This window comes from Oreochromis niloticus, linkage group LG18, assembly GCF_001858045.2.
Source record: "Oreochromis niloticus isolate F11D_XX linkage group LG18, O_niloticus_UMD_NMBU, whole genome shotgun sequence".
Taxonomy (NCBI): Eukaryota; Metazoa; Chordata; class Actinopteri; order Cichliformes; family Cichlidae; genus Oreochromis; species Oreochromis niloticus.
This window is the reverse complement of record NC_031982.2, coordinates 24,171,978-24,197,002: the sequence shown is the minus strand read 5'-3', so window position 1 is coordinate 24,197,002 and position 25,025 is coordinate 24,171,978. Positions and strand designations below refer to the sequence as shown.

Below are 25,025 nucleotides of genomic sequence, written 5' to 3'. Positions count from 1 at the left end.
ATATATTTATTTATTTATTTTTAAATCGATGTGTGGCCCTGTTTTTCTGGTATGATTAACAGCCTTTTAGAGCTACATGATCCACACAGGACAGCTGCACTACAAACATGATTTTATAGAAGACAATGCATCACTGGAGATTGAACATTGAGTATAAAGTTATAAGTACAAGCATGAGTTGTCGGTCTGCAGTAGTAATATCAATCCATATAGTACTGATGAGAAGTATTTTTCTGCAGATTAAGTACTTTTACTTTTAACACTTTATGTTTAATTTACCAATAATGCAGTTTTTTGTGTAATAAGGTGTTTTTCATTGTGTTTTATTGCTAATTTTACTTACTTCAAGGACATTGACATCATTGTCAGCAAATGGGAAGCATTTTGATAACTATGGAATAGATCTCAGAATTTAGCCAGAAAGGACTGCAAGTGAAGATGTCCAGCAAGAATGTAGCAAGAGGCACGAGACTCATATAAAAGAATACAAGATAAGCAGTACAAAGGGGGGGGGGGGGGGGGGGGGGTTACAGCATCTAACTTGTTTGCGCTAATTATGCTCCCTTTTGTCTTTTTCATATATACATCATGAACTGCATGAGGCATTAATACCAAAGCAATCTCACAATGTCCATCCATCCATTATCTTCCACTTATCCAGTTCAAGGTCACTGGGGGGCTGGAGTCTATCCCAACTACCATAGAGTGAGAGGCATTAACACAGAGACACAGACAACCATTTGTGCGCATGTACACATCCTATGGGTACTTTAAAAACACAAATTCACCTAACCCGATTAACTGCATGTCTTTTGGGTTGTTGGAGACACAGGGAGAACATGTAAACTCAAGTCTTGCTTTGAGGCAACAGTGTTAACCACTATGCTGCCCCATTATTTGGCAAAATATGTCAGTGAAAAAATATCCAGCATTTTAGGGAGAAAACAATTTCTATCATAATCAGTACTCTTATCAACTTAAGACTAGTTCAGGCTAAAAAAAACAAAACACAAGGAGCATTCACACTCAAAGTTTGATTGCCGATCTGTATATTTAACACAAACATGTAGTGAGGTGTAAAAGTGTTGGCTAGCAGTAATGCATGTTATATAAGATGGTAAGCATTCTTCTGCTTTTTCTTCTTTTTCTCCCCCTAGGAGGCCTCACAGCAGATCATTTTCCTACATCTCATCCTATCCCTACCATCCTCTTCTTACATCCACAAACCTTTACTGTGTTTTTTCTCTTTTCCTCCTATCACACAGCTGAATCTTCAACAGGATGCAAGAACAAAACAAAAAAACAAACCACAAGGAAGGGGAAGCTGCCTACTGACACAGAGGAACTGAAAGAGCAGGCTTTATACCCTTAGCCTCTCACACCTCTCAGGTGCAGCCAGTTCTCTGATGACCCGCACGACTGTTGCTGAAAGCAAATGGGGAGGAGCAAAAATCATGGGCCAATGCAAGTGTAATGCATACTCTCTGCTTTTCAGACATCTATACTTTCCTTGTTTGAATCTTCTTAGTTAATCGAACTCTGCAAATGCTCATTAAATAAATCTCAATATCTTTTTGAAGACGAAAATAGCTCTGAAAAGCCACAGATATGTGTATTTATTTAGTTTTATTTCTTCTTTATTAACTCCCAAGAAAGTCCACTGTCAACATTAAACTATATTCTTTATAGACACTATAGTATTGCACAAAGGTCTAACAAACATAGTATACAACACATGGATGTCACTCATGAAAAATGGGAGTTTAAATCAATTTATAGAACCACTAAAGTCCGGATACAATTCAGACCGTGAAGCTTTTGCAAGCTGTTGCCACCAAGTACAAAGTGATATTTACAGCTCAAACATGTTGCCCTGTTGCTTATGGAGTATTCCAGTAACAGTAAAGTAACAAAGCTCTTGTCAAGAATTACAGTGATTTTAAATGAGTACAGTGGTGCAGGGAATAAAGAAGAAACAATCAAACCCTTACAGCAGAAAAGGGAATGCACAGAACTATGACTTAATGAAAACAATACCTTTATTTGGGTTATGTATAACTTCCTATTTACACACATGAATCCTTGTTAAAGTTTTCTACTTCTGTATAAATGGTTCTTTACCATTAACATAGTCAGAGAGGAGAATGGAGCGTTTTGCAAATGCAAAATACACAAACAGTTACAGTAAGAATGCTTTTACGACAACCAGCATTCATGCATGAGAGCTGGGCTCACAGAATATACTGCACTGAATAAGGCATACAAACTGTTGCTGAAGTTACAAAAAAGCTGCTGTCTCAGAGTACTAAGTTAAAGGCAACTAGACTTTGGGTTGCATTAAGTACTTTGACTTAGTACTTCAAGATGTCATAAGACCTGAATGTCTGAGAATTTTCATAGACACAAAAGAGCCAGTATTAGCTAAAAAAAAAGCCAACATTAACTGTACAGGTGCATTATGGTTCACCACATTTCTTATTGTCTTGAACGAGGTCAAGTGCAAAAGTTTGAAAGTAAAAGTACAAAGACCAACTGAAAGCAAAATGCAGGCAGTGAAAAGCAGGAATAAATTAGCAGATCATGATGAATAAATGGCAAAGAAAGAATGGAAACAAAACGAACAATTAACGAACACAGTCAAAAATGAATAAATTAGAGGGCCTGAATAAATGTAATACTGAACGGAGAAAACCATTATAAATATGAAGACTTCATTTTGGAAAAGCTTTCATTTCAGAGTGAAAAGGGCATGAGAAATTACTTTAAGTTCATTGTTAAGTGTTTCAGAGTTTCAAGTGCCATTATTAAATCCACAATGTTTTCAGGATGCTTCATAATGCACTGAATTTGTTCATTTTTTGCTGTCATTTATTTTATAGGCAGTGTGACATTTTCAATTAGATAATATCTTACTCAATTAACTCTGAAAAAACAGGTAAACAGCTTCATGTCAGTAAATAAATGCAAGAAAAAAGGCAAAGCTTATTAGGAGAATTTAATAAATTAATAAATAAATAACATTTATTTTGACATTCAGGCACAACCTTTAAATTTCCATATTTTAATCTTTTATGTGTACAGTACTCTCCCAGCCTCTAAGAGTCGTCCTCAGTTTTAATGATGTGGAAAAGCGTAACGTTAAACAGGACCTGGTGGCCATTGTTCCAGCCGTAGAGAGCACGGTCCCTGGCATTGTAGTCCAACATAGACATGTGGAAATACTGGTTATGAAAGGGTATGTCTGTATACTCATAAGTGGAGGTTTTAGTGGAGTAGGCATAGTACACCTTGGCTCCGGTCAGGTGGGAATTAGTGATGTATAGAGTCCCACAGATCATAAAAGACTCTCCGGCGTTCCTCTTTGAGTATTCTGTGTTCCACGTGTTGATGATCTGGAGCGTGTCCGGATTCAGCTGGCTGATGACAATGTTGCCAGCATTTTGGTTGGTTGCATACACGGCCCACAGTCCCAGCTCGTCTGCCATCAGGTCGATGTCTGAGAATCCTCCCCAGGTGTACGGGTACACATTGTGGAAGCCTGCCGACTCCAAAGCCCTCTGCGTGACCACGCGACCTGTCTCAAAGCTGTACCTCACGATGATGTTACTCTGCATCTTGTTGTAGTACAAGGAGCCGTTGTATACTACGTGGTTTGTTCCAGCCCATTTGAAAGGCAGATTGTAGGTTCTGGATTCAACTCCTGCGACAAAATCAGTGATGGACTTAAACTCTTTTACTATCTTGTTGTTGGTGTAGCTGTCCATGTACCACACCTGGGGGACAAAAACATAGATATGACAATGAATTGTAATTGGTCAGTGGTTTGTATTTAAAATTGTGATAGAAATTAATTTTTAGCAAAATAAAGAAATCACAGAACACAGGAACTCTATGAAGGGAAAGATAGAAAGCAGCCATGGCCAATAATTTCTTATTAGCCAGATGGTCGATGATACACCTACTAATAAGGTCAAACCAGAACCAAGGAAGAGTGACTGCAAGCACCCTCCAAAAATTTTGTAAGACTAGTCACATGAGCAGTGCTTTGTTGAATAGGCCAGTCTGTACTCTGTTGCAGTTCAAAGTGCTTCATGCTATTGTCTTAATAGATATGGTAAATAGGAAAATGCATGACAAGCGTAAGAAAAAGGCATACAAACATACAAATTTTCTTTATTTTTTGAGCCATATCGCCCTACACCTGTTTAGGATATTTGTAAGAGCCTTGCAGCACTTTCACTTTTTAGTCTTTTTTCAATATGACAAGTGTATTTCTAAAAGAAATTTTTTTCCTCACTTTTTTTTTGTGATACTAAAAAGCTGGTTTGCGATGTTGTGGATGAATGAAATGACGTTTTATTTTATTTCGCATGCATTTACACTATGGGAAACTGTCCACCTCTGCAGTTTTTTTCTATGTTCAAAACTCACTTTGCTAAGATTTTACACTTCAACACATTTGACAAGGATGCACAAAATGCATTTTGGGACAAACACTGATTGTTAAGTATGGGAATTCCAAACGTCTGTCCTCCCCTTTTCTCAGTAACTCTAATCTGTGTCTTTTAGTGTCAGTGTTAAAACGCTGACATGCAGTTTTTTGTGTACTTTTGTTTTGACTATTTCTATCTTTTAATGTGTAAGATTAGCAATTAATGTGTCTAGTCATGACAGTCTCTGCAGTCTTGAACAGCAGTAGTGAACGAAGTGCAACATTTTCCACTTCTGCTGGAATAAAGCAACCATCTAAACAGCTTCAGGTACTGTATATCAAACAGGAGCGCAAGCAACATTAAGTTTAATGTCTGAACTCAGCAGTCAAGTGTGCAGAAAGCTTTTAGTAGGTGCGATGCTGTATTTCAACATCTCTCCCCTTTGAACAAAAGGAGGGAAGCCGCCACATATAAATTATTAAACTGCACAGTGTTGCTTCAAAGACTTACAACCCGAAGAGATGCACATAAACTCACCCTGTTGTTTTTGGGAGACGCCTGTGGGTCAGTCATCCAGGCTCCGAATCTGGTACCCGAAGTTTTCACTGTCAGTGGTCCATTGATCTTCATAAGCTTGCCACATGCTGAAAACACATCATACAGCTGTGGTCACATATGTTATATGACTGGAATTTATCTCCAAGTGCTGGACTGCTAAGTGGGTTCTGGACAGCTTGTGTGCAGCATCTGGACACAGCTGTACTTTTGTCAGCTTTTAAAGATATACAGTAGACTGAATAAGAAGAAATGTGCCACAGAACAACAACTTTCCATGTGTCTAAGCTGGGAGAACACTTACCCATATGTTTTAATGCTCAGAGTACTTGGATTACACTTACATGATCTTGCCAGGCTTTAATGGTGCCAAATGACAGTAGGCTATCACTTGCACACAAGCTTTGAAGTTCCCTGTTAAGTATTGAAGTGCTATTTTACCCAATCAATCAAAGCTCACGCACAATGAATGCTTAAGCAATCATCTCCGGCTCCGACAGATTTCCAGCCACGTCCTATTAGCATTCCCATGTTAGCTATTTATGTTGACACTTTGACAGGAGCCATCACTGTTGATAACCTGGCAGTTGGCAAATTGGAGCTTTAGTTATTCAAACCTTTATCAAAGGCAAAGCTGCTCTGGGGGCAGAATTGATCTTATTAGATGAATCAAACCTTAATGGGTGGAGCAGTGTAACCACAAATTTTGTATAAGTGCGAATGGCAAACAAGACACAAGAAGGAATTTCTAAGTTAAAATGATCGATCATCACTTTAAGTGAGCCTGAGTTGAATTTTTTCACTTAAAATCAGAGTGCAAAGCTTCACATTCATCTTTAGCTTGGGAGAATGTTCTTTCACTTTGGGGTTTGTTAGCCTCCAGTAGCAGTTCTTGTCTGTCCACTGCTTTGGATCTAAAATGCCAGCCTCCTAGTAGCTGCAAGAAATGTGCCTATGATCCCTTTGCCACTGTATAATCCGATCTCACCGCGCAAGAATGCCTTTTTTTCCCCATCGCTGGACTTACTGAGTTTACTCATACAGTTCCGAAGCCTATTTTCCAGGTTTAGGACCCTTTGTTGCAACTCCTCATAGTCATAGGCCCCCATCTCCTCCTGAATGCCCATCAACACACCAGACAGGTTTCTGATCTCCTCTTTGAACTGTGAGATGAGCTTGGCATCTGTCTTGTACTGCTCCAGGACTGGAATCAGCGGCTGCAAGGATTCCATCTTTCCCTTTAGCTCCTGCAACAGATAAGTAACAGAACAGGTATTTGGACTTTAGAAATACTAGTCTCAACAAATCTCTCAGTTTGGCAGCACATAAGTACAGCAATACCTGTATCTTCTTATTGTTTTGTATCAATACTTACTGTTTTGTTTTACACAAAATGCAGATTCACTTCTTATTGTTGAGTCCAGGAAAAACAGCATAATAATAATTAAAAAAACACAACAATGAGGAATACAAATCTAATATTTGCAAGAATGTTTGCCCATATCAAACTTTCTGTTGTGAGGGAACTTAAGCAAATATAGAAGGAGGGACACGCTGTAGCAGGAACCAAACAAATTCCACTAATGGAAATCGCTACTACTAATAATTTAATGGAAATCCTGTCACTGTGAAACAGATTTAGTACTCTTCACAATCAGTTTTTTAATCAATATCTGAGAGTTAGAATCTCTATCTTTATGGAAAACAAAATCCTAGTATGGTATGTATCCTGGTATGTATTAACAACAGGTGAGCGCAAACTATTGAACTATAGTGGTGGCAAGGAAGACATTAACTCACCACAGTTCTGCTCATTCCAACTGTTTTTCTCAGTCAAGGCTCCAAAAAGAGCTGTTTTACGTGCCAAACAAATGGATAAATGTTTATTTATAATGCTGCCGTTAGGATATTTGTTATCTTTCTGTATCCATCCTTCAGATTCTGTCTTGCTTTTATGACTGCAATGCCCTTGGCTGGTCAGTTGTGGACCTGTATTGATCTTATCAGGAATGAAAGTTGATTAATTCAGATGCAACTCAGGTATCCTTGGAAGAGGTCCCTTCCCAGGCTTCCCTGTGATGTTTCTCACAAAGTTAAACATCAAACAAAAATATACCTGAAAGTTTTTGTTGACGAGCGTCTTCCTATCCGCTTCGATCTGCCGGAACTTTGACCGCAGTCCTTTGATCTGGCTCTCCATTCTCATGATATACTGAAAGTCCCTCTGCGTCCGCAGGTTCAGCACCTCGATTGACTGTGACATGTTCTGCACCTTTTGAAAAGAATGAAACAGCGCTGCATTGATTTTTCCGTCCACCACAAGATTAAAATGTCCCCCATGTTCAGCCTTTCGGTAGGATGCCATGCTCTAACTTCCCAAAGAACAAATCAACATTTTGACCTCCAAAGTGATTGTCTTTTAACAATTCAGCTGAGTAGAGCTTCATATGATTTTTTTTTTTCAGAGACATGGTACTATCACATAGCAGTTTTTCCTCAGTTTTTAAATTTAGGTTCCATTTTGACAGATTTAATTCAAGTGTTTTTCAAATGTCATAGACAAACTACTGAATCTGATGGATTTTAATGACATATTAGGAGCAAACACTTAATGTAGAAACCTTATAGTTTGTCTTTGTGGTTGAACAAAAGCTACATTTATGGGGCATGTGAAGGAGGAAGAGATAGCTTCCCTTCTTTCTTCTCTTTAACTCAACTTATAATGAACCAACAGTACTGGTGCACATCCCCAGTAAAGTGACACAGGGCTCATACATTGTGTTCTGCATACTTGTCTAGCTCTGGTAGAGGAATCCTGAAATGGCCTCACTGATGGCCTGAGGCAGCTTAGTACATTAGTGTCAGAGGGCCCAGTGAATGACAGAGAACACCCTTTGGCATACAACATTAAAATGTAGGCTACAGCCATGTTTTCTCATGTGGCATACTCATTGAGGAAAGTGATTCTAGGGCTGTGCTATTTGTTCGCTTGTAGATAATGCATTTAAATCATGACGGGCATGGGGCAAAAATAACATTTGGAATTACATTTGAGATTTCCACTTCAATTCACAACGATGGCTGTCGTGTTCCAAAATCATTTCAGGTAATCAAGACGAAATCCACACTTTTACAGAAAAACGTCTATGGTGGCAGATGTAAAGCAAAAAATAGGTGATAACAATTTAATTTTCAATTTTTTTACAGATAACAATCCTGGTCAAATACTTAAAGCCTTCTGAAATCTGAAACCTTAAAAATGTCCTTGATTGATTTGATGCACAATAAAGGGGTACTCGAGTTCTATTAAGGTGGGATGAGGTGTTCTCATCTTCCCAAGTAGCCATTCAACTGATGTCATCCATGTTATATATGCAGAAGTGGAAAACAGGGTTATGGACCTGGCTGGTGCAATCTCTCAAAGGATTAGGGCAGCAAAGAAGCATGAATAATGATTGAAATTGATGCCATATGTCTTTGAATTCAAGTGTGCTCTTTTGTTATAGTAAACACATACGGTGGAGAATGAGCATGTGCGTGCATTGTCACTTATACAGAAGCGTGTGTGTCTGTGTGGAATGCACCTTCTCCAGGAGCTGGCGGAGCTGCCTGCCTTTGGCATCTCTGGAGCAGAGATTCTGTTCAGGAGCCACCACTGTGCAGATGCAACGCCCATCTGCATCCTGAGCCGAGCTGTACACCTGCCACCCTTCCTTTGGCCTGATGGTCTGCACAGAGAGACACATGCAGCCATAAATACACAGCACACATTTCTACAGATGTGCAGATGATGTCACGACTCTGACATTGCAGCACACAGCTGTTATGTTTTGTTATTTTGTTTATTATGGGTCATCCATTCTTCTGCCTTCTGCCCCCAAAGCTTCGACACCAACCAATTCCACTGACTTAGAAAAAGTCGCTGCTTTGAAAGAACAAAGTGCTTTTGCTGTAAGATATTCCTCTGCTCACTGTGTATGGTCTCCGGTGAATTTCCTCTTCAACAATAAATAGTGTTTCCTGGCCTTGATGAATAACCCGAGAGCTGAAATTCCTCCGTTTCTCCTTACTAGGCCTTCCAGTGCTCTAACTGAAAGTCCTGCTGTACGACACAGATAAACCTGATTTGTGGGAGCTCGTCCTGCTCTTTATTACAGTCAATATGTTCCACGGCGCTGGCATATAAGGCTCAAAGAACATAATGTTATGCATCATAAGCCAAAGCAGAAATTTAAAACCGTCAACTAAAGTTGGAGTGTGCACAGTAAAAAAAAAGTAGCTTTTACTCCAAACTTTGATCAAACTCTTCTGAAGTGCTGGAAAAGTTGATAGTTATCAGACACAAAAAAGGGATCAGTATTTGCTGTTTATTCTCTGCATGGGAAATTAACACAGGACTGGCAGCCAAATACTGGCAACCCTAGATTGTGTATGGGAAATTTGTCTGCCTCTTTGGCAGACGGCCAATTGTTATTTGGATTTTGTTTTTACATTGAAAAACTACAGCTGGATGGAGAACAACATGTGAAACATGTGAACTCCACCAGACTCTGAAGTGTATGGCTAAAAGGTGAAGTGCCCTGTTTTTAAAGTGCAGGCATCCATTCCTTTTCCCATTCATCCCTGTCAGCCTAAGCAGTTTAAAGAGCATTTTGAATCATCCATGAAAGATCATGTCCCCTCTGAGCAGGCGAAAACGTCACACTAAGGAGAAAGCTCAGACTTTGACTCATCATTTTCACCTACAGAGAGGCCGCTTTTTGCCAGTTTGTAATCTGTTACTACCATGCAAAGTCATGCTGTTTAAGAAATAATCGATAGGGCGGACTGTTATCTGCCTCTGCAGTTTACATTCCATCACAATTTCCGTTTGTAACATTTGCATCCTCACTCCTCACCAAAATCTTTCCCTTTAATATGTTTTAATAATGTTTCCCTTTAACATTTGCTACTGGTTATTTGTAAAGTTTGTGATTTAGGAATTAAAGCCTGTGAATTGTGCCTATGTTCTGATGCTAAGTTGGCCCTGATATGATCTCATAACCCACAATATTTTCTTCTTCCTGTTATGGTCAGTGTGCATTTCATGAAAAAACAAAACCACGGTGAAAAGCAGCAGTAGGAACACGAAACAAGTGCAATGGAATATCTCGAGGTCATGTGAGATACATTGCCACAGCCTGCAAATAATTAGATATTCCAAATAGCATAGTAAACCATGACTGCCTCTCTCTCAGTATATCATAGCTGAATGGGATAAAAGAGTCAGAAAAAAAACATCCTCAGCTCTTCTTCTCCTTATTTTGCTTTGAAAGGCCCCTGAAAAGAAGCTAGTTTGACTAATCTGTTAAAATGGTCTTCCTCCTATCTCTTGAGTGACGCACATCCTTTCCACTCTTCTCACTCTCAAATTTCCTCATATTAAAATGATTCTGTTGCTCAGCCAAGCCAGATGCACTCTCCAATTAGGCTTTTTTTTATGAGGAACTCTGCACAAAGAATTTTTTCTTTCATTAAATAATTCAGACAGCTGCTTCCACTTTTGTTTGGGGCATTTAGACTTTTCTTTTTCATTATTACTGATAAGAAGGTAATTTTGAGTATTTCCTGGGCAACAGAATTTCCTCTTTTTTTGAAGCATCATTATTTCTGTACACCACTCTCAATCGTGGCAAGGTGTTATGTGGGGGCACTGCTTTGCAATCAAGACATTGGCAAGGGGACTGTACTCTGCATGGGTGGGATGAACCTAATCGACCATTGTTCTTGTCCAACTGGCTTGGTGGTCTGCAAGCTGCTCCTCCTAATTTGTTACAATACTCCCAAACCCAGCCCTATTTAAAAAGCTTAAACGACTATGTCCTTAAATGACTGCGTGACCATTTGATGAATACATTTAGATTAAGTGTGATTGTTACAGAAAAACGCTTCCAGCAAAATAGGAGTTTAGACACAATTCACAGCACCATTTTTTTCAACAAAGACGGAACTCTCCCTTAAAAGTGAGTTATAAGCCTGGCAATATTCCAGGATCGATATCAGTACTCTATGGTTGATGTAAGCAATAAACAAAGTGCTATGAGGGTGGTTCTACTTCTGCCACCACTTTAAATATGTTTTGTTTTTTTAAATAAAATAGTATTTTGTCCACACATCAGGTCTGTGTGTAAATGTAAATCCCCTGCCAGGGCTGGAGTGTGTATTGCATGTATGTGTATGCTAACAATAGCAAAGAACCAGCCAAACACGCAATAATGGCAGAAAACTGACAATTTTTTTTATGTTATTGTGTTTTCAACGCACACGTTAAATACACCTCTAATCACTTGAACTCAGCATTACATGACAGTACAAGCTCATGCCCAAGTTTATTGTGCTGTTCCTGGCAGAAATACGAGAGGCAGTTGTGTTGGAAACTCACCACCGTAGGGCAGTATCCGAACAGCAGCAGAAACAGCAGCGGATTCAGGACCACGGACAGCGACCACATTCTGTCGGCTGCTACAACGTTTCCCTCCTCCACCTCCTCCGCGCCCACAAGAAGAAGAAAAAAAATCACGCAAGTTTTTGTTTGAGTGTTCAGGCCACCACGTCCACTACGCTCTGGTAACAACCGCGGCTTTCCGTAGAAGAGGGGGGCACATCCATCCACTGCTCCCCGTTACGCATGCCATATGGACAGCGGGGAGAAACCTCGTCACTGCAAGAAGGAAAAAAGTTTGTGGGCACGCAAGCTGCGAAAAGCCGAGCTGCGGTTTGGTCAAAGGGATCCTTGTTCACGGATATGACATCATCCAAACGTCTCTCTTGACTTTTAATGAGCTCGTGTGTGAGAAGGAACCACCGGCAGCTGTGAGGTGACAAAAGTTGCAGCTGGCAGTATTTAAAAGAAAATAAGAAGGCAGAGATCAGAGCTGCTGCTGCTGCTGCGTTTTTGTCACTGCGGAGAACAGGCGCGCCAGACGGTACTATGAGAGCAGCAGAGAAACATACTGAAGGATAGACCCTGTTTACTAAAAAAAATCACGGAGTAAACAAGATCTGAAAAAGCACTGATAGCTGCTTTAAGCGTCAGATTCACGCTTCCGATATAGAATAAAGAGATTTTCTTTTACTACCCAATTTGAGGCCGTTTGTATGGAAGTCCCTTAACGCCCATTTACTAGCACTATATATATAGATATATATATGTGCGTGTGTGTGTGTGTGTGTGTGTGTGTACTATTAACTTCAAATACGTAATATTACTATTTTATTTTGACACAGTGCTATCATGACATCTCTCTCTCTTTGTCTCTCACATGCCTTCACATGACACATTGTTTTTCAATTAATCCATTAAATAATGCTTTGGGCATTCTTTATGCACACAAATAGAGTTCACAGGCATGACTGGTTCACACAGTTGGGGTGTTTTTTCCTTTGGCTTCTGTGCTCAAGCTGATTCCCTTGAATTGAGAAGTGGAAGAGCGCATTGGCGTAAATAAACCTTCAGACATTTGCTGTTTTGAAGTTAGACTTAAATAGGCTATGTTTATATTTTCTTTTATCGGCCTTCAGGCTGCTTTCATTTATCATTTATCCTGTTGCCAGTTCTTTCTCCATATTTGCTAAACCATATACTGTATTCTGCAGCATTTAAAGAAATTAGTTTGTGACTGCTACACAACTATATGGGTTCATCAATTTCATGACAATCAGAGGACCAATGAGAGTTTGCTAGATATTGCTTAGTAGTAGAAGAGTTCTCCTAACACTTTTTGTAGAGTTTCCATCATGTTTTGCTGAAACTGAGCCCTACACTTCCAGTCTATATCTGACTGCATTAATCTTAATGGCACTGTACAGAAAAAGTATGCTGAGTTTGTGATTACTCCTTCCTGTTTGTAAAGCAACAATTCAGAAAGATGATTCTTCTTCTTCTTGTTTTTGTTTCTGTGACCTTTAGGTGGGTGCATGAACAATGAACACTGAATAAAATGTAAGTTTCAGTGACTTTGCTTGTGTAAATAAAAGCTACATTCAAAAGCTCTGCATGTTTGATTTGGCAGGATGTACTTTCTGATGCAACCCCAAAGAGGATTAGCATCTCTAGCAGGAATCAAACCAGCAACCTTTTCCTTGGCGTGCATATGCTAACCAGTTCCCCATTGCTTGGGTATATGTTTTAACTCATTAAATGACTTCATACATTCATAGTGCTATATGTTACAGTTGTGCTGCAATTTTAACTGCCTGACTATGTACGTTAGAGTGACAAATTCATAATCAACATACAATAATAACACAGTAGCTTTAACTCACCAGCTTCTCCCTCATACAGTATCTTTGCCTCATGCATTTCTTTCAATAGTCCCACCACCATCGGGAGGCCCACCTTCAATTTGAAAACATCTACACAGATAATAGCAATTATTTTGTGTCTAGTATACTGAAAACTTTTCCCTCAGATAATATTTGACTTGTGCCAGAGCCATATCTTCTGTTCTTTGAATGCCGCTCAAGACTTCCCCCAGAAGCCGTTCACAGTCTGCAACAAGCGCATGTCCTTGACAGCAGGAGTCACCTTCAACCTTCTGACAAGACTTCAACTTTTGCATGCCAACTGGTATTTCCTCCTTTTTAAGGAATATAGACAGTTTGAAAGAGACACGAGGTCTCAAATGCAAATTTATGCCAGTGCCAAGTTATCTTATGCTAGACGTGTTGAGACACACTTTTGGTTTCACAAAAGGGTGCGGTGGTTGGCTTTACAGGTTTTTTTTCTGGGTGCTCCAGGAAATACTGATGTAAGAGCGGCCACTATAAACTGCAGACGTGAGGAGTAGGGGAGTCTCCAGGCCCTTTTCAGATCACCAGTCAGCAGGAGGTTGGAATGAGTTGATGGGTTGGGCAATGAAGCACAGTATTGTTGGAGTGTTTCCTAGTCAAACTGTTTGAACAGGGAATACTCAAGTGTCTCTGACAGGAGAAAGAGACAGAAGTTTCTTGGCACACTTGAACAAAGGGGTTTTGTAAGTCCTGACCTGCATTTCTGATGAGTTTCTCTCCAGCATTAACAGTGGCTGCTGCTTACTTTGTGGCTCAATTCAGTTCAAATTGCTTTTGACATTTGATGAGCCCAGGGTATCTTTTTCACTTCAAATAGACTTTCAGAATTGTCTCAGAGTATATACAGAAGTAGGAGGGGGAAATCCATAGACTACTGAAAATGCTAATGCTATTACCACAGCAGATTTATTTTCTTTAGGAATTCTGCCTTTCAAGAAAATATCAACAGAGAAAACAAGCAATTATCTTGCTATAAAAGAGACACCAGTCGATACAGGCTTTTCTAGTGTTCCTGCTCCAAAAAGCTGAAAATTACACAGAGTGAGCTACTTTAAACAAGTCAGCTTTATCTCCCTTTATTCAGTGAAGTCCACACTTGTTATTTTTTCAGTTTTTCCCTTTTCCTTCTAAACCTTTACACAGAGTATCTTTTTTAGTACAACTTAGTTTTTCTGCTAAAGCAGTTGGATCTTAAATGCTTTGGTGAGGAGTTGCAGCAGGATGATATGTAGCTACGCTTGTCTGTCACTGATAGCTGTCTTGAGTGTTTATTTGTGATATTTATCATTCAATTACAGTACTTATACTAGTAGCACTGTTGCTGCCTCACAATCTGAAGGAAGCTTTAACCTTAGTTGAACTATGATTTAGTTGTAGTTACTGATATTAACTAAATTGTCGTATTTATAAGGTCATAATTTTATTGCCCCGCATGTGAAAAATAACCAGTATCATTAAATCATTTAATGGAGAGAAATCAACTCCTCCTGTAACTAAGCTAATACTTAGACAACTGTCTTCTAGCTAGAGGAGATTCAGATGTATCTTAGATGATTTCTTGAAATAGTATCAAACTCATTAATTAAAATAAGTGATTTTAAGCGATTTTGGATATAAAAATTCAGTATTTTAGGAAATGAAAGTGTTGGGGGAAAACTAAATCTATACACTAGAATAAACTACTTGTACTGATGTACTGAAGCACACTGAGGTTACCATCACCGCTGTATACTGTGTTAGTAAATATACTAGCAACAATAATAAGTGTGTTGATGTGGCTCAGATTGTGCTGTTTTAATTTTTGCGTCTGTGTCTGTTGGAGCTGTTGTCTCTCTTTTTAAACCAGGCAATTAAGGTGAATCCGAGATTCTGACTTGTCAATTGCCTCAAATGTGACTACGTGTCTCACCGTGTTAGTCCTCAGACAGAGCAGAATTTTTCTTGTCCTCAGGCTTAATTCATGCTGTGATAAGGTCCAGCTGTTCATGACCCTGGAAAGGATTAAATGGGCTGAGAGGATGTGCAAGAATAGTGGGTGGAAAATTTAACACTTCCTCAGAATAGACAACACATCCCTTCCCTTATTCACTTCCATCATTCTCCCTCCTCAAATATGACTGTAGGGCCTCAGCAGCTCTGGAGTTTGGACAGAATGTTTTCGGCATGTTGACCATTATACTGTAGGTATCCCAACAGATTGGCTGTGACTAGCTGGCTTTGGCAGGGGGATTAAGTAGCCCACATACCCCAGCAACAGCCTACAGTTTTCTGATTGGACATTTGAAGTTCACAGGAAAATATGTTTAAAAATGGAAAATAGGTGACCCTATATTGTTTTAAAAAATGTGATATCATCAGCCTAAGTGAAATTGTCAGGAAAACAAACTTGGTTATTACTCATCACCATATGTGCTTCCACTGGCCATTCAGATTTGAGAAGTACACAGAAAGCTCTGTAAACAGATTTGATGATTCACATAGCAGAACGAAAACAGGCCTCTAAAAAGTGTTATAGCTTTTCTGTATGGTTAAAAACAATACTTTGAAATGTGGGATGACAACGTTGTGGGGCAGAAGTTTGTGTACTAAGCAAAGATAAGTGGATTTTAGATTATTTATTCTCCACCTGACTGATTAAAGAGTAAAATCTCAACCAGCTGATCCACTAAGTATTTTTTCCCTAACCCTAACCCCTTTCCCCGTTCTTGTTCTCATACTTTTGTCTCGGTCAATGAACTTGGAATGAAGCAGTCAAGACGTGACTGAAGTGCAGAAATTACTGCCACTTTTTACAAGGTCCCTTCATTTTCACACGCTCAAAGGTAATTGGAAAATTGACTGATAAGTAGCTTCAGTTCCAGGTGTAGCTGGTTCCCTCATTATTTCATGACAAATTACAGAGGCGAATGGTTCCGAGTTGATTTCAATTGTTGCATCTGGTAGCTGTTCATTAGAACTCTCAATATGAGGTTCAAAAAGGTGACAATGCAAGGGAAGGAGGCTGTGATTAGGCTGAAAAACCCCCCAATGATTTTACAGAGAGAAATTTTAGAAATAGCTACGTCAACAATACATGGTGGAGTTCATAGCATATTTTCTGTTCAATCAAATGCTGCAGAACAGGACAGATGGGCACTGGCAGAAAACAGTGAAAGCAATCAAAGAGGAAAAGAAAGACAAGGAAAAGAAATGAAATGGCAAACCCCACTGACTTTAACCCAGTTGAGTACATTTTTTTTTCCTTACTGAAGATAAAGTTGAAGGCAGAAATGTCTACAAACAAGCAGTAATTGAAGGCAGCTGCTGTAAAGGCCTGGCAAAGCTTCTTAAAAGAAGAAACTCAGCATTTGGCAATATTCATCAGTCCCAGACTTCAGGCTGTCACTGACTACAAAGGAATTTTAATCACACTTAAAAATAAAAATGTCTTTTGTTAGTGTGTCCAATTACTTTAGAGGGAAAAATGGCTGATATGGCTTGCATATACTTCAGCAGAAGTATACATTTAGACGCCGTTTAAATAATTAGGGACATGTGTTGTGCCAGAGTTGTTGCAAATCTGTCATAAAGTGAATAATAATAAAAAAAAAAACAAAAACAGCCCAATGCAAACAATTGAAATCACAAATGAGATCATTCTGTTTTTGCCTCTTTACAGTGCTGTAACTTCACAACCTTAACCTTTACCTTTTTAATGAACCCTTCCACTTGGGAAGCTGCACAACATACCACATGTGTTTTGTTGTTCCTGTTTTCTGTGAGACAGGAAGTCATATTTGGTCTGTCACATTGGTTTTGTGAAACGTATTCAATGGTTTAGGTGCTTCATTATCATAAATGTAATCTGTTCTTTCATACTCACCACTGCTAAAATGACAAACTCCCTGGGAAGACAATTTGCATTTGTTGTAGACACTTTAGCAGCACGCAGTCCTGAGCTCTTATTATGTCGACATTATGCGGGTTGTGCTGTAAATTGCAGTCTTGTGATCTCCGTGAGCGCTTTATTTTACAGTAAAAATAAGAAACGAAAATATCAAACTCTCAAAACATATCTGCTGCCCGTTTTAAGAGGTTAAAGGTATGACTCAGCATGTTGTTGGACAAAACATGTAGCTTTGGTCGTAGATGTGCTTCTCTTTTTCCCGTTTTTGGATAACGCATGTTGTTTTTTAGGTAAGTATTGTAACTTTTTGGTGTTTAATATTTCCTCAGTGTTTACTATAGATGCCAGTGGTACAATTAGGAACCTAATGTCATTCAGCGTTGACAAGATCTCCGATTTTATGCACTGCAAAATCGTGGATTTTAGCGACACACACTGGTTGAATTAATTCACAAATTATTATTTTTTCTATAAATAACGTTTAATCTGTAAGTGGATCCAAATGATTGCAACATGAATTTGGCAAAGCACCAGACATTTATTTCAGTTGTACATAGGTTGTAAACATACTGCTATTACACAGGTTTCAAAGCGGTTCTGAAGTCTTTGCTATCATAGCTTTAAGCTAACGATGTGGAGAGGCAAACAGATGTTGATCAAAGTCAAATCTGAGTCAGAGAGAAAAGCTGGATAGATCACAGCGCCTGGGCTCGGCAGAATCAATCACATGAACCCAAACACTCGGAACCACTAATCCTCACTAATCTTAAATTATCATGGCCAAGTTAAGGTAGTATGTAGAAGGCAGCGCAGAATCACAACAAGATCGCTACTTATTTCTTCACCCAAATAGCAACACAGACATTTTTGAGAATCCAGTTTTAATATTTTTAAATGAACAATTCAAGGCACATGAAAACATTTTGTCCATTGTTACAAAGAAAACATGAACAAGGCTTTTCTTGGAATTATTTCTTTGTAAAAGTTAGAAACCACAATCAATGTTCAAACTTGATTATAAACAAGGCTGAAGAGCCAAATGGGTCCACATTTGTAACAGAGGCATCTAACTGAATAAATTCTGTCTTAAAGAATAAGCCATTTTTTGTAATATTTATATTCCCGTGGTTTCCCAACTGAGTTTTAATAAACAAAAAAATAAAAAATGGTGTTTGTGTTGGATGTTCCAGTTTCTTTTTAATCTCATAAAAGTCCCGAAAGTTGTGTTATTTACAAAAAGATTAAGTCATACTTACAAATTGGAGTTCTTATCAAATATAAAATAAAAGATAATTCTCATCAAATTTGTTCTTAACAGACATTAAATAGGTTTTATTCTAATGCTGTTTACCAAATATTTATTGAAAATTTCAGAGGCGGGGCACATGCAGGTTTTTAGAGTGGATTCATAAAGGAACAGTATTGTACAAATAATAATAATAATAATTACAGTTTGATCAAAAAAAAATTTGTAGCACCTTGAGTGTTTTGTGATTCTGCACAAAAGCACATCTGTGGTTGTATTCAGAGCAGCACCGGGAGCACCGAGAGAGGGAGGCGTGGTTGTAGGGGAAGGATGAGGGAGGATTGGGCTTAGGGGGAGTGGATCCTCTCTCTGCTGCTGTAAGTGTGCCACCGTCCACCATGGCATCAAATGTCCTTTTCCTGATGTCATTCCCATTAGTAAGTTAAAGTCATGTGATTCTGGCCCTACAAGGGCGAGGAGCAGTTTCCCCTGGTCAGCGCTTTCATGACAGGGCCTGGGGGACTCTTCTTCTCCTTGCTTTAGTGGATCTTCTTGGCAACAAAAGAAAAGACAGGCTTTCGCTTCGCGGGGAGAGAAGATGAAGGTTGTCAGATCTCAGCATGTGGGTGTTAATATATACCCTCTGACCCTGTCCTTCAGCGGGGAGCAGGGGTGTGTCTAGCCAAGGAAACACACAGGTCCGACCTCAAAGCCAAACCTCTGGTTGGATTTCCCAAAGTCATTCAGCATGACGTCAATTATGGGCAACTGGTCGATGCGGGGAGTGTTGATCTCCAACACCGTCTTTGCATAGCCCTGCTTCGCCTACAAACACAAAAGGGTGCACAGGGAGGCAGATAGTTTGTTAAGGTGGTTCAAGTAAAGTTCTAACCATGTTAGCAGAAGGTACTAAATAATATAAAGTTATTTAAAATATAGATAGGAATATGGATGGACAGGGATAATAGCACTAAATAACTGTCTAAAAAGAGCACTCTTTGTTTTTGGCACACAATACTCCTGAAACAACTGACTGATTTAAATGACAAATAATGAATAATCACTTATGATAAACACATTTCAAACATTGCGTAAAAAAGAAACATCAACAAACTAGTCTTCAAGCTACCTGATAAAAACCTTAGCAAATTAATGTAACTCCAAATTAGTGGAAAAAATGTAGCTTAAAAAGTAATAGCTAACACATTTTACATGTAATATTACAAAAAATCGTACTCATGTACTGAATTCTATAATTATAGCATTGATTACATCCAGTGAAACCTAAATTTACGTTTGCCTTTAGTGTAATAGATCTTTATACAGTGCTTACAAAATTTAACCCAATGTAAGGTTTATGTCCTAAATTAACAAAGTAATCACAGAAATCAATTTTTACATTTATGTTTTGATTAAGATGCCGAGTTAAAGTTTATTGATCTGTTTTTGTTGTTGTATGTTATGCTATAAAAACGGTACGCTGTGAACTCTGTGATCTTTAGTTTATGACAGATTTGTAAAATATTTTTTTCCTGTTTTTGTGACAGTGGTCTCATAAATTTGTTAAACAATGTATGCTGTAGCCTCTGAAACTCCACAGACCTCCTATACACACAGCAAAATGTGTTTCACTAAGAAAAAAAAAAGTACAGGTCTTAATTCACTGGATCCAGTTAAGCTCATCACCATTTTGAAACAGGCTCTCGTTTTAGTTAAAGATCAGTGCTAACTGGTCCAGTTATAGCATGCATCTACTTTTAAACGCCCTCATTGAGTCTATTAACCTTGCACTTGATCTCACTCTTACTATTCTCTCCAGGATAAACATTACTTACGATTTCTCTACAACAGTCTACATATTTGTGAGGATTAATAGGATTTCATGGGATTTAGAAAAAAAGTTTAATTACAAACTGAAAGTTAGAAAATTAGTGTTTACCGAGCAGCCGTCCATCAGCGGCCTGATGAAGGGATTATTGTCATAAGACATTTCCTCGTCGTTGGAGCCCAGGAAGCGCAGTGCCTTGTCATAGTTGTCAGCATCTTTATCGTGCCAGGCCACAGACTGATGGCAAATGTAGGTGAAGTTCTGCCGAGCTGAGGAGCTTAGCAGCTTCAGGAAGGTCATCTGCACTGGGTTGATGGTGTTGTCTGCTGCATCAACGTAGCTTAACTGGGGAAACATGGAGAGAATGAAAAAAACTGAGAGAGGGAGAAAGGATGTGGTAAACGTGGGAAAGAAGAAACATAATTATGGTAATGAGGGATGGAGTGAGGTGAGTGAAGGTGAAAAATAGTATGAGACAGGAATGAAAAAATGAAGTAACAGGAAACAAGCGGAGGAACAAAAGGAAATTGAGGAAAGGAAAAATGCAAAGCATATGAGAGGGAGATGTATAACAGGGGGAGAAAGGAGAGATATTGGTGGGAAAGAGTAACTGTAAGCAAGACAAAATGATAAAGGAGCAAAATTGAAAAACTTATCTGAAAAGGATGTGAATGTCTACTGGGAGGTAATAGAAAAGAAAATAACAGCTGTGCGGGTTGACTCACGATTTTGCCACGCTTAAATTCACTGAACCATGAACCTGGAGACTCCTTAGGCCAGTTAGATATTCTAGCCTGCAATAAATATCACACATTAATTAAATGAATTACCAAACTAATAAAGTGCTAGTATTGCCACTGCTGTAAACAGACCTTTAACAAATAACTGCAAATAGCACTAATCTTTGTCAATACCCTACTGAATGAGGCTATGTAATTATAATGTGTTATTATTATGATTATTATTATTATAATAAAGCAGATCAATTGTTGATTGACTGCGACAAATATGCTGGCTTCAACTGTATATAATCGGGTGTCAATGTCACTTGCCCCTGTGGATTTCTTGTCTGGGTAGATGCAGGTTTCTCCACCTGCTGTGAAGTTACAGAACACTTTGATGGTGTCTCCTATACAGCCCTGGTTTGGATCAATCCAGTATTCACCTAAGAGAGAAACAGAGACATACATAAGGAGGTGGTACGATGAACAGCTTGAACAAGACTGCTTAACTATGTCGAAATGCACATTTTTTTCTACTAAAAGTCATTTTTAATATATAACTAAATGTTAAAATCTCGATTTTACCATCTGGGAAATCAGGCTGGCTAAGGTGCAGGTCATTGCAGGTCCTGGCTGGGTTATCTTGGGTGCCCATTGGGAACTTCATGCGCTCAATGTCCTGTTTGAGGTTGTTGAGAGATCCAAAAACATCCTCCATTCCCTCCACTCCATCAACGCTGTAGTCTGCCAGTGCCTCATCTCCCTGCATCTCAGCTTGCCTTCTGGTCTTTCGGGAAGACTGCTGGATGGGCAGGGGCTGGATGATATCAGCAGCTGGACCCTGCAGCACAGAGGTTAAAGGTCAAGCGGAATTTTTGTAAACGACACTTTTTTGTCTAACAGTACAAAAGTACAAAATTCAAAACGAAAGTACTTGATTCACAATAATAATTAAAATTAAGGAGCTGAAAACATCAATAAAATTACCACATTAATTAATAGATTGGAAAAATATTTGCTGATTAATCCCCATGACTTACTAAGCCAGTAACTCACTAATTTTAGTTTGTGAAAAACTGTTTAGTAACAGTCTTATTGTTAATGTAATGTAATGTTAATGAGCATTATGTATAATTTAATGACAATAAACTGGTAACTCACAGGTGGTCCGGGTGCCCCAATCAATCCAGGGTCTCCCTTCTGACCAGTCGAACCCTGAAAACAAAAGTTATCATTGATTTATATCACTTAAATGAAGCCTCTTCGTTTAAAAACAATGCAGAAGAAAGATTATAACTTACGGTTGATCCTTTTGCGCCCTTTTGTCCTTGAGGACCCTGAAGGGAATTAAGGCAATATTAAGAGGTGAACAACACTGAATCAAAGATGGAAAACATGTTTGTTCAACAAGATTTGCAACTTACAGAAATTCCAGGAGGGCCAGGAGGGCCAAGAGGACCTGGTGGACCATTAATGCCCTTATAATACAAAATAAATGAAGTTAATCAACATGCAGTAAATAGATGTGTAAAATAAGATATGAAATCTTATCTATTCAACTCAAAATGTCTTGCAGTAAAGTCTGGGAGTGACAGATAATCCATTTTCATTATTGATTATTTGTCACAAAGTGGCAGTGCAAGAATAATTATTAGAACACAAACAAACTGGTGTTCAGTGTAACTTAACAGGCTCCACATTTACTGTATACGCTCATTTAATGACTCTATGGGATACTTACAGGCTCTCCCTTGCCACCTCCAGTTCCCTGGGGTCCAGGAAGACCTCTGTCTCCCTTCTCTCCAGGTTCACCAGGAGGTCCAATTAGACCAATTAGACCTGGGTGACCCTAGAGCCAGCAGAGGAAGCCAAATCAAAATATATTAAAGGGGCACGAAATCAATTCAAAAAGAAAATATTTTTACTAATTATGTTACATCATTTTCATATCTGCAATATTTTAATGTCTGTACATTTACAACCAACAAGAAAAGTAAATATGCTAATTCATATGTGAGTTTATTCAGAATGACTGGCAGGATGACCTTAGCGCTGCCTTATTTCTGCATATAAATAATTAGTGTGTTTATTGCAGTCATCATATTTAACAATGGTGGTCTGTCTCAGCACCTGCTGGTGAGCAAAGTTATGACCATCTGCTTCTGACTACTGCATGCTGGCATTAAACCAATGACCATTACGAAGATGATATTACTGGGCTTATACATATTCATTCACTGCATTAAATCACTGTGTGAAAGACTCCTCACAAAACAGAGCCTTTCTTCTTCTCACTGGGAGTGTGAACAAAGAGACAGGCCGAGATATTTGCTTACTTTGGAAGCTTCAGATAAGGTGCATGAGCAGATACGAGAAATACAAAATAAAGCAATTTGAGATTAGCATCGTAATAATGTCTTGCCTTCTCTCCCTTGGATCCAGAGTCACCTTTCATACCAGGAAGTCCAGGGGGTCCCTGTGGAGAGAGAATCAGGTTGTCACGTCTAACTGTCAGTGTGAAATGAATTCACACTGTCTTACAATGACAGCCGGCACTGATCTCTGCATTTGTGTTTACTATTCGGTATCTTCTTTGCAGAGCTACAAAACCAACGATCACACCAAAAACTTTATTGTGTCATAACAATCCTGTTGAAAATGGCTGATTTATAAATACGCTTATGACTAGAAAGCAGTTCATATTGCAGATTTTAAAGTATTATATGGGGGCGGTGCAAGGAAATGTCTTACAATAGGACCAGGAGGGCCATCTTGACCGGAAGCACCAGCGAGTCCTTGCTCACCCTGAAAATAAGAAAAAATTGTAAAAATAGTTTTTTTTGCCTAATAATATAATTAAATAAAACAATTATTAGGAGATTTGCGAGTGATATTTGCTTATGAAATGTATTATGGTGCAGAAAATGTGCTTATCAAAGATCCACTCACAACAGGGCCAGGGATTCCACGAAGACCCTCAGCACCAGGCTTTCCAGGGGGACCTTGGGGTCCCACAGGTCCAGTTTTCCCAACAGGTCCTTCTGCTCCAGCTTCTCCCTGTAAAACAAAGTAACATTAGTCCTTATCATCATCTTCATAAGTCATTTACGAGTAGTGTACACCGTTTGAAAAGCAAACTTCTGTAGGCAAAAAAAAGAAAACAAACAAATCCATATTAACTGTATTTAACTTTCTCATCAAATGTATAAAACAGATGGTCTTTGGATATTATGCACACTTATATACAGTCATGGGTAGCAGATCCAAACAAAACAAGAACCCACATATTTATTCTAGCAACTGTCAACTTTGCAGGGACCTTTGCTTTGCAATACAGGCAAAATTCTGTGGTACCAACACTACATGACCTCTATCCAACTTGATAATTAAACTAATCCTGTATCTCAAAGTCATACATTTCGATATTCTGAATGTTTTCTGCTGCAAAAGCTTAGAGTGGAGGGATTTGAGGATTTGCAACATCGAAACAGATCAAATGTTACCAGGTCACATCTGCTGTCTCTGAGCAGGAACCACAGGTTTTTATGTATTGAAGTTCCAGAGATGTCATATTGACTAGGATGATAGGAGGAACGGATTAGATTGTTCTGACAACTAATTAGGCCTGGATTTGACACTCAAGGATCACCACGCAGGCTTTGTCTTGTCTCCGTCAAATCAAGTGTAATCCTTTACCTCAGTGTGGATAGAATGTGCACTTTGTCCATATGTCCGTCTGTGAGTGTGTGCGTGTGTTGAAAATAAGTCAGAGCTGGAGACTGACAAAAATACAAAAGAAGTGATATTTGTCACGTTTTCTGTTTGTGCAATTCTTTAAACTGTGTGATTTGTGTACAAAAAACCTCCACACAATTTAAAACTTTCAATGGTTTTTAAACTCTTTCAATCATTGTCTTTGATTGTGCAGAAAATTGTGTACTTTAACAAAACAATCAAATCTGTTGACAGTCTCAGAAATAAGTTGTTGCTATTAATTTGTCTATTTCTACAAGTGTGCAATTCA

At 38.8% G+C, this 25,025-nt stretch overlaps 2 protein-coding genes across 4 annotated transcripts in view; both read right to left on the bottom strand.

Annotated features, from left to right (window-relative positions):
- Positions 1-1,603: 1,603 nt before the first annotated feature.
- Positions 1,604-12,135, bottom strand: LOC100700019 (noelin-3). 2 transcript variants are annotated; one of them, XM_005476631.4, is made up of 6 exons: positions 11,410-12,135; positions 8,573-8,716; positions 7,105-7,260; positions 6,124-6,235; positions 4,971-5,077; positions 1,604-3,773 (listed from the first exon to the last, which is right to left on the bottom strand). In XM_005476631.4, exons 1-6 carry the CDS (start codon positions 11,476-11,478, stop codon positions 3,096-3,098), a joined length of 1,266 nt encoding a protein of 421 aa, XP_005476688.1. In that variant the 5' UTR covers positions 11,479-12,135; the 3' UTR covers positions 1,604-3,095. The 2 variants fall into 2 exon arrangements, with proteins under 2 accessions (XP_005476688.1, XP_003448517.1); XM_003448469.5 differs by having other exon boundaries at positions 1,605-3,773; positions 6,016-6,235; positions 11,410-12,132.
- Positions 12,136-17,723: 5,588 nt separating this feature from the next.
- col11a1b (collagen, type XI, alpha 1b) overlaps positions 17,724-25,025 on the bottom strand; it is an 81,261-nt gene continuing 73,959 nt past the window's right edge. For both annotated transcript variants that reach the window (XM_019348258.2, XM_003448470.5), the window contains 12 exons: positions 23,951-24,058; positions 23,753-23,806; positions 23,424-23,477; positions 22,743-22,850; positions 22,426-22,479; positions 22,303-22,338; positions 22,163-22,216; positions 21,587-21,842; positions 21,332-21,444; positions 21,005-21,073; positions 20,391-20,624; positions 17,724-19,276 (listed from right to left, as the gene is read on the bottom strand). In XM_019348258.2, coding sequence (XP_019203803.1) covers positions 19,130-19,276; positions 20,391-20,624; positions 21,005-21,073; positions 21,332-21,444; positions 21,587-21,842; positions 22,163-22,216; positions 22,303-22,338; positions 22,426-22,479; positions 22,743-22,850; positions 23,424-23,477; positions 23,753-23,806; positions 23,951-24,058 — 1,287 coding nt within the window. In that variant the 3' untranslated portion in view covers positions 17,724-19,129. The remainder of the gene's footprint in view (positions 19,277-20,390; positions 20,625-21,004; positions 21,074-21,331; positions 21,445-21,586; positions 21,843-22,162; positions 22,217-22,302; positions 22,339-22,425; positions 22,480-22,742; positions 22,851-23,423; positions 23,478-23,752; positions 23,807-23,950; positions 24,059-25,025) is intronic.

What these genes read in the sequence shown, in the direction of transcription:
- LOC100700019 (XM_003448469.5), bottom strand. Translation starts at nt 11,478, where the DNA reads ATGTGGTCGCTGTCCGTGGTCCTGAATCCGCTGCTGTTTCTGCTGCTG. An exon ending in TCGGATACTGCCCTACGGTG is followed by an intron (nt 8,717 to 11,409) that starts GTGAGTTTCCAA and finishes CTCTCTGTGCAG; the next exon opens with ACCATCAGGCCAAAGGAAGG. An exon ending in CGTCTCCCAAAAACAACAGG is followed by an intron (nt 3,774 to 4,970) that starts GTGAGTTTATGT and finishes TTTGTCCCCCAG; the next exon opens with GTGTGGTACATGGACAGCTA.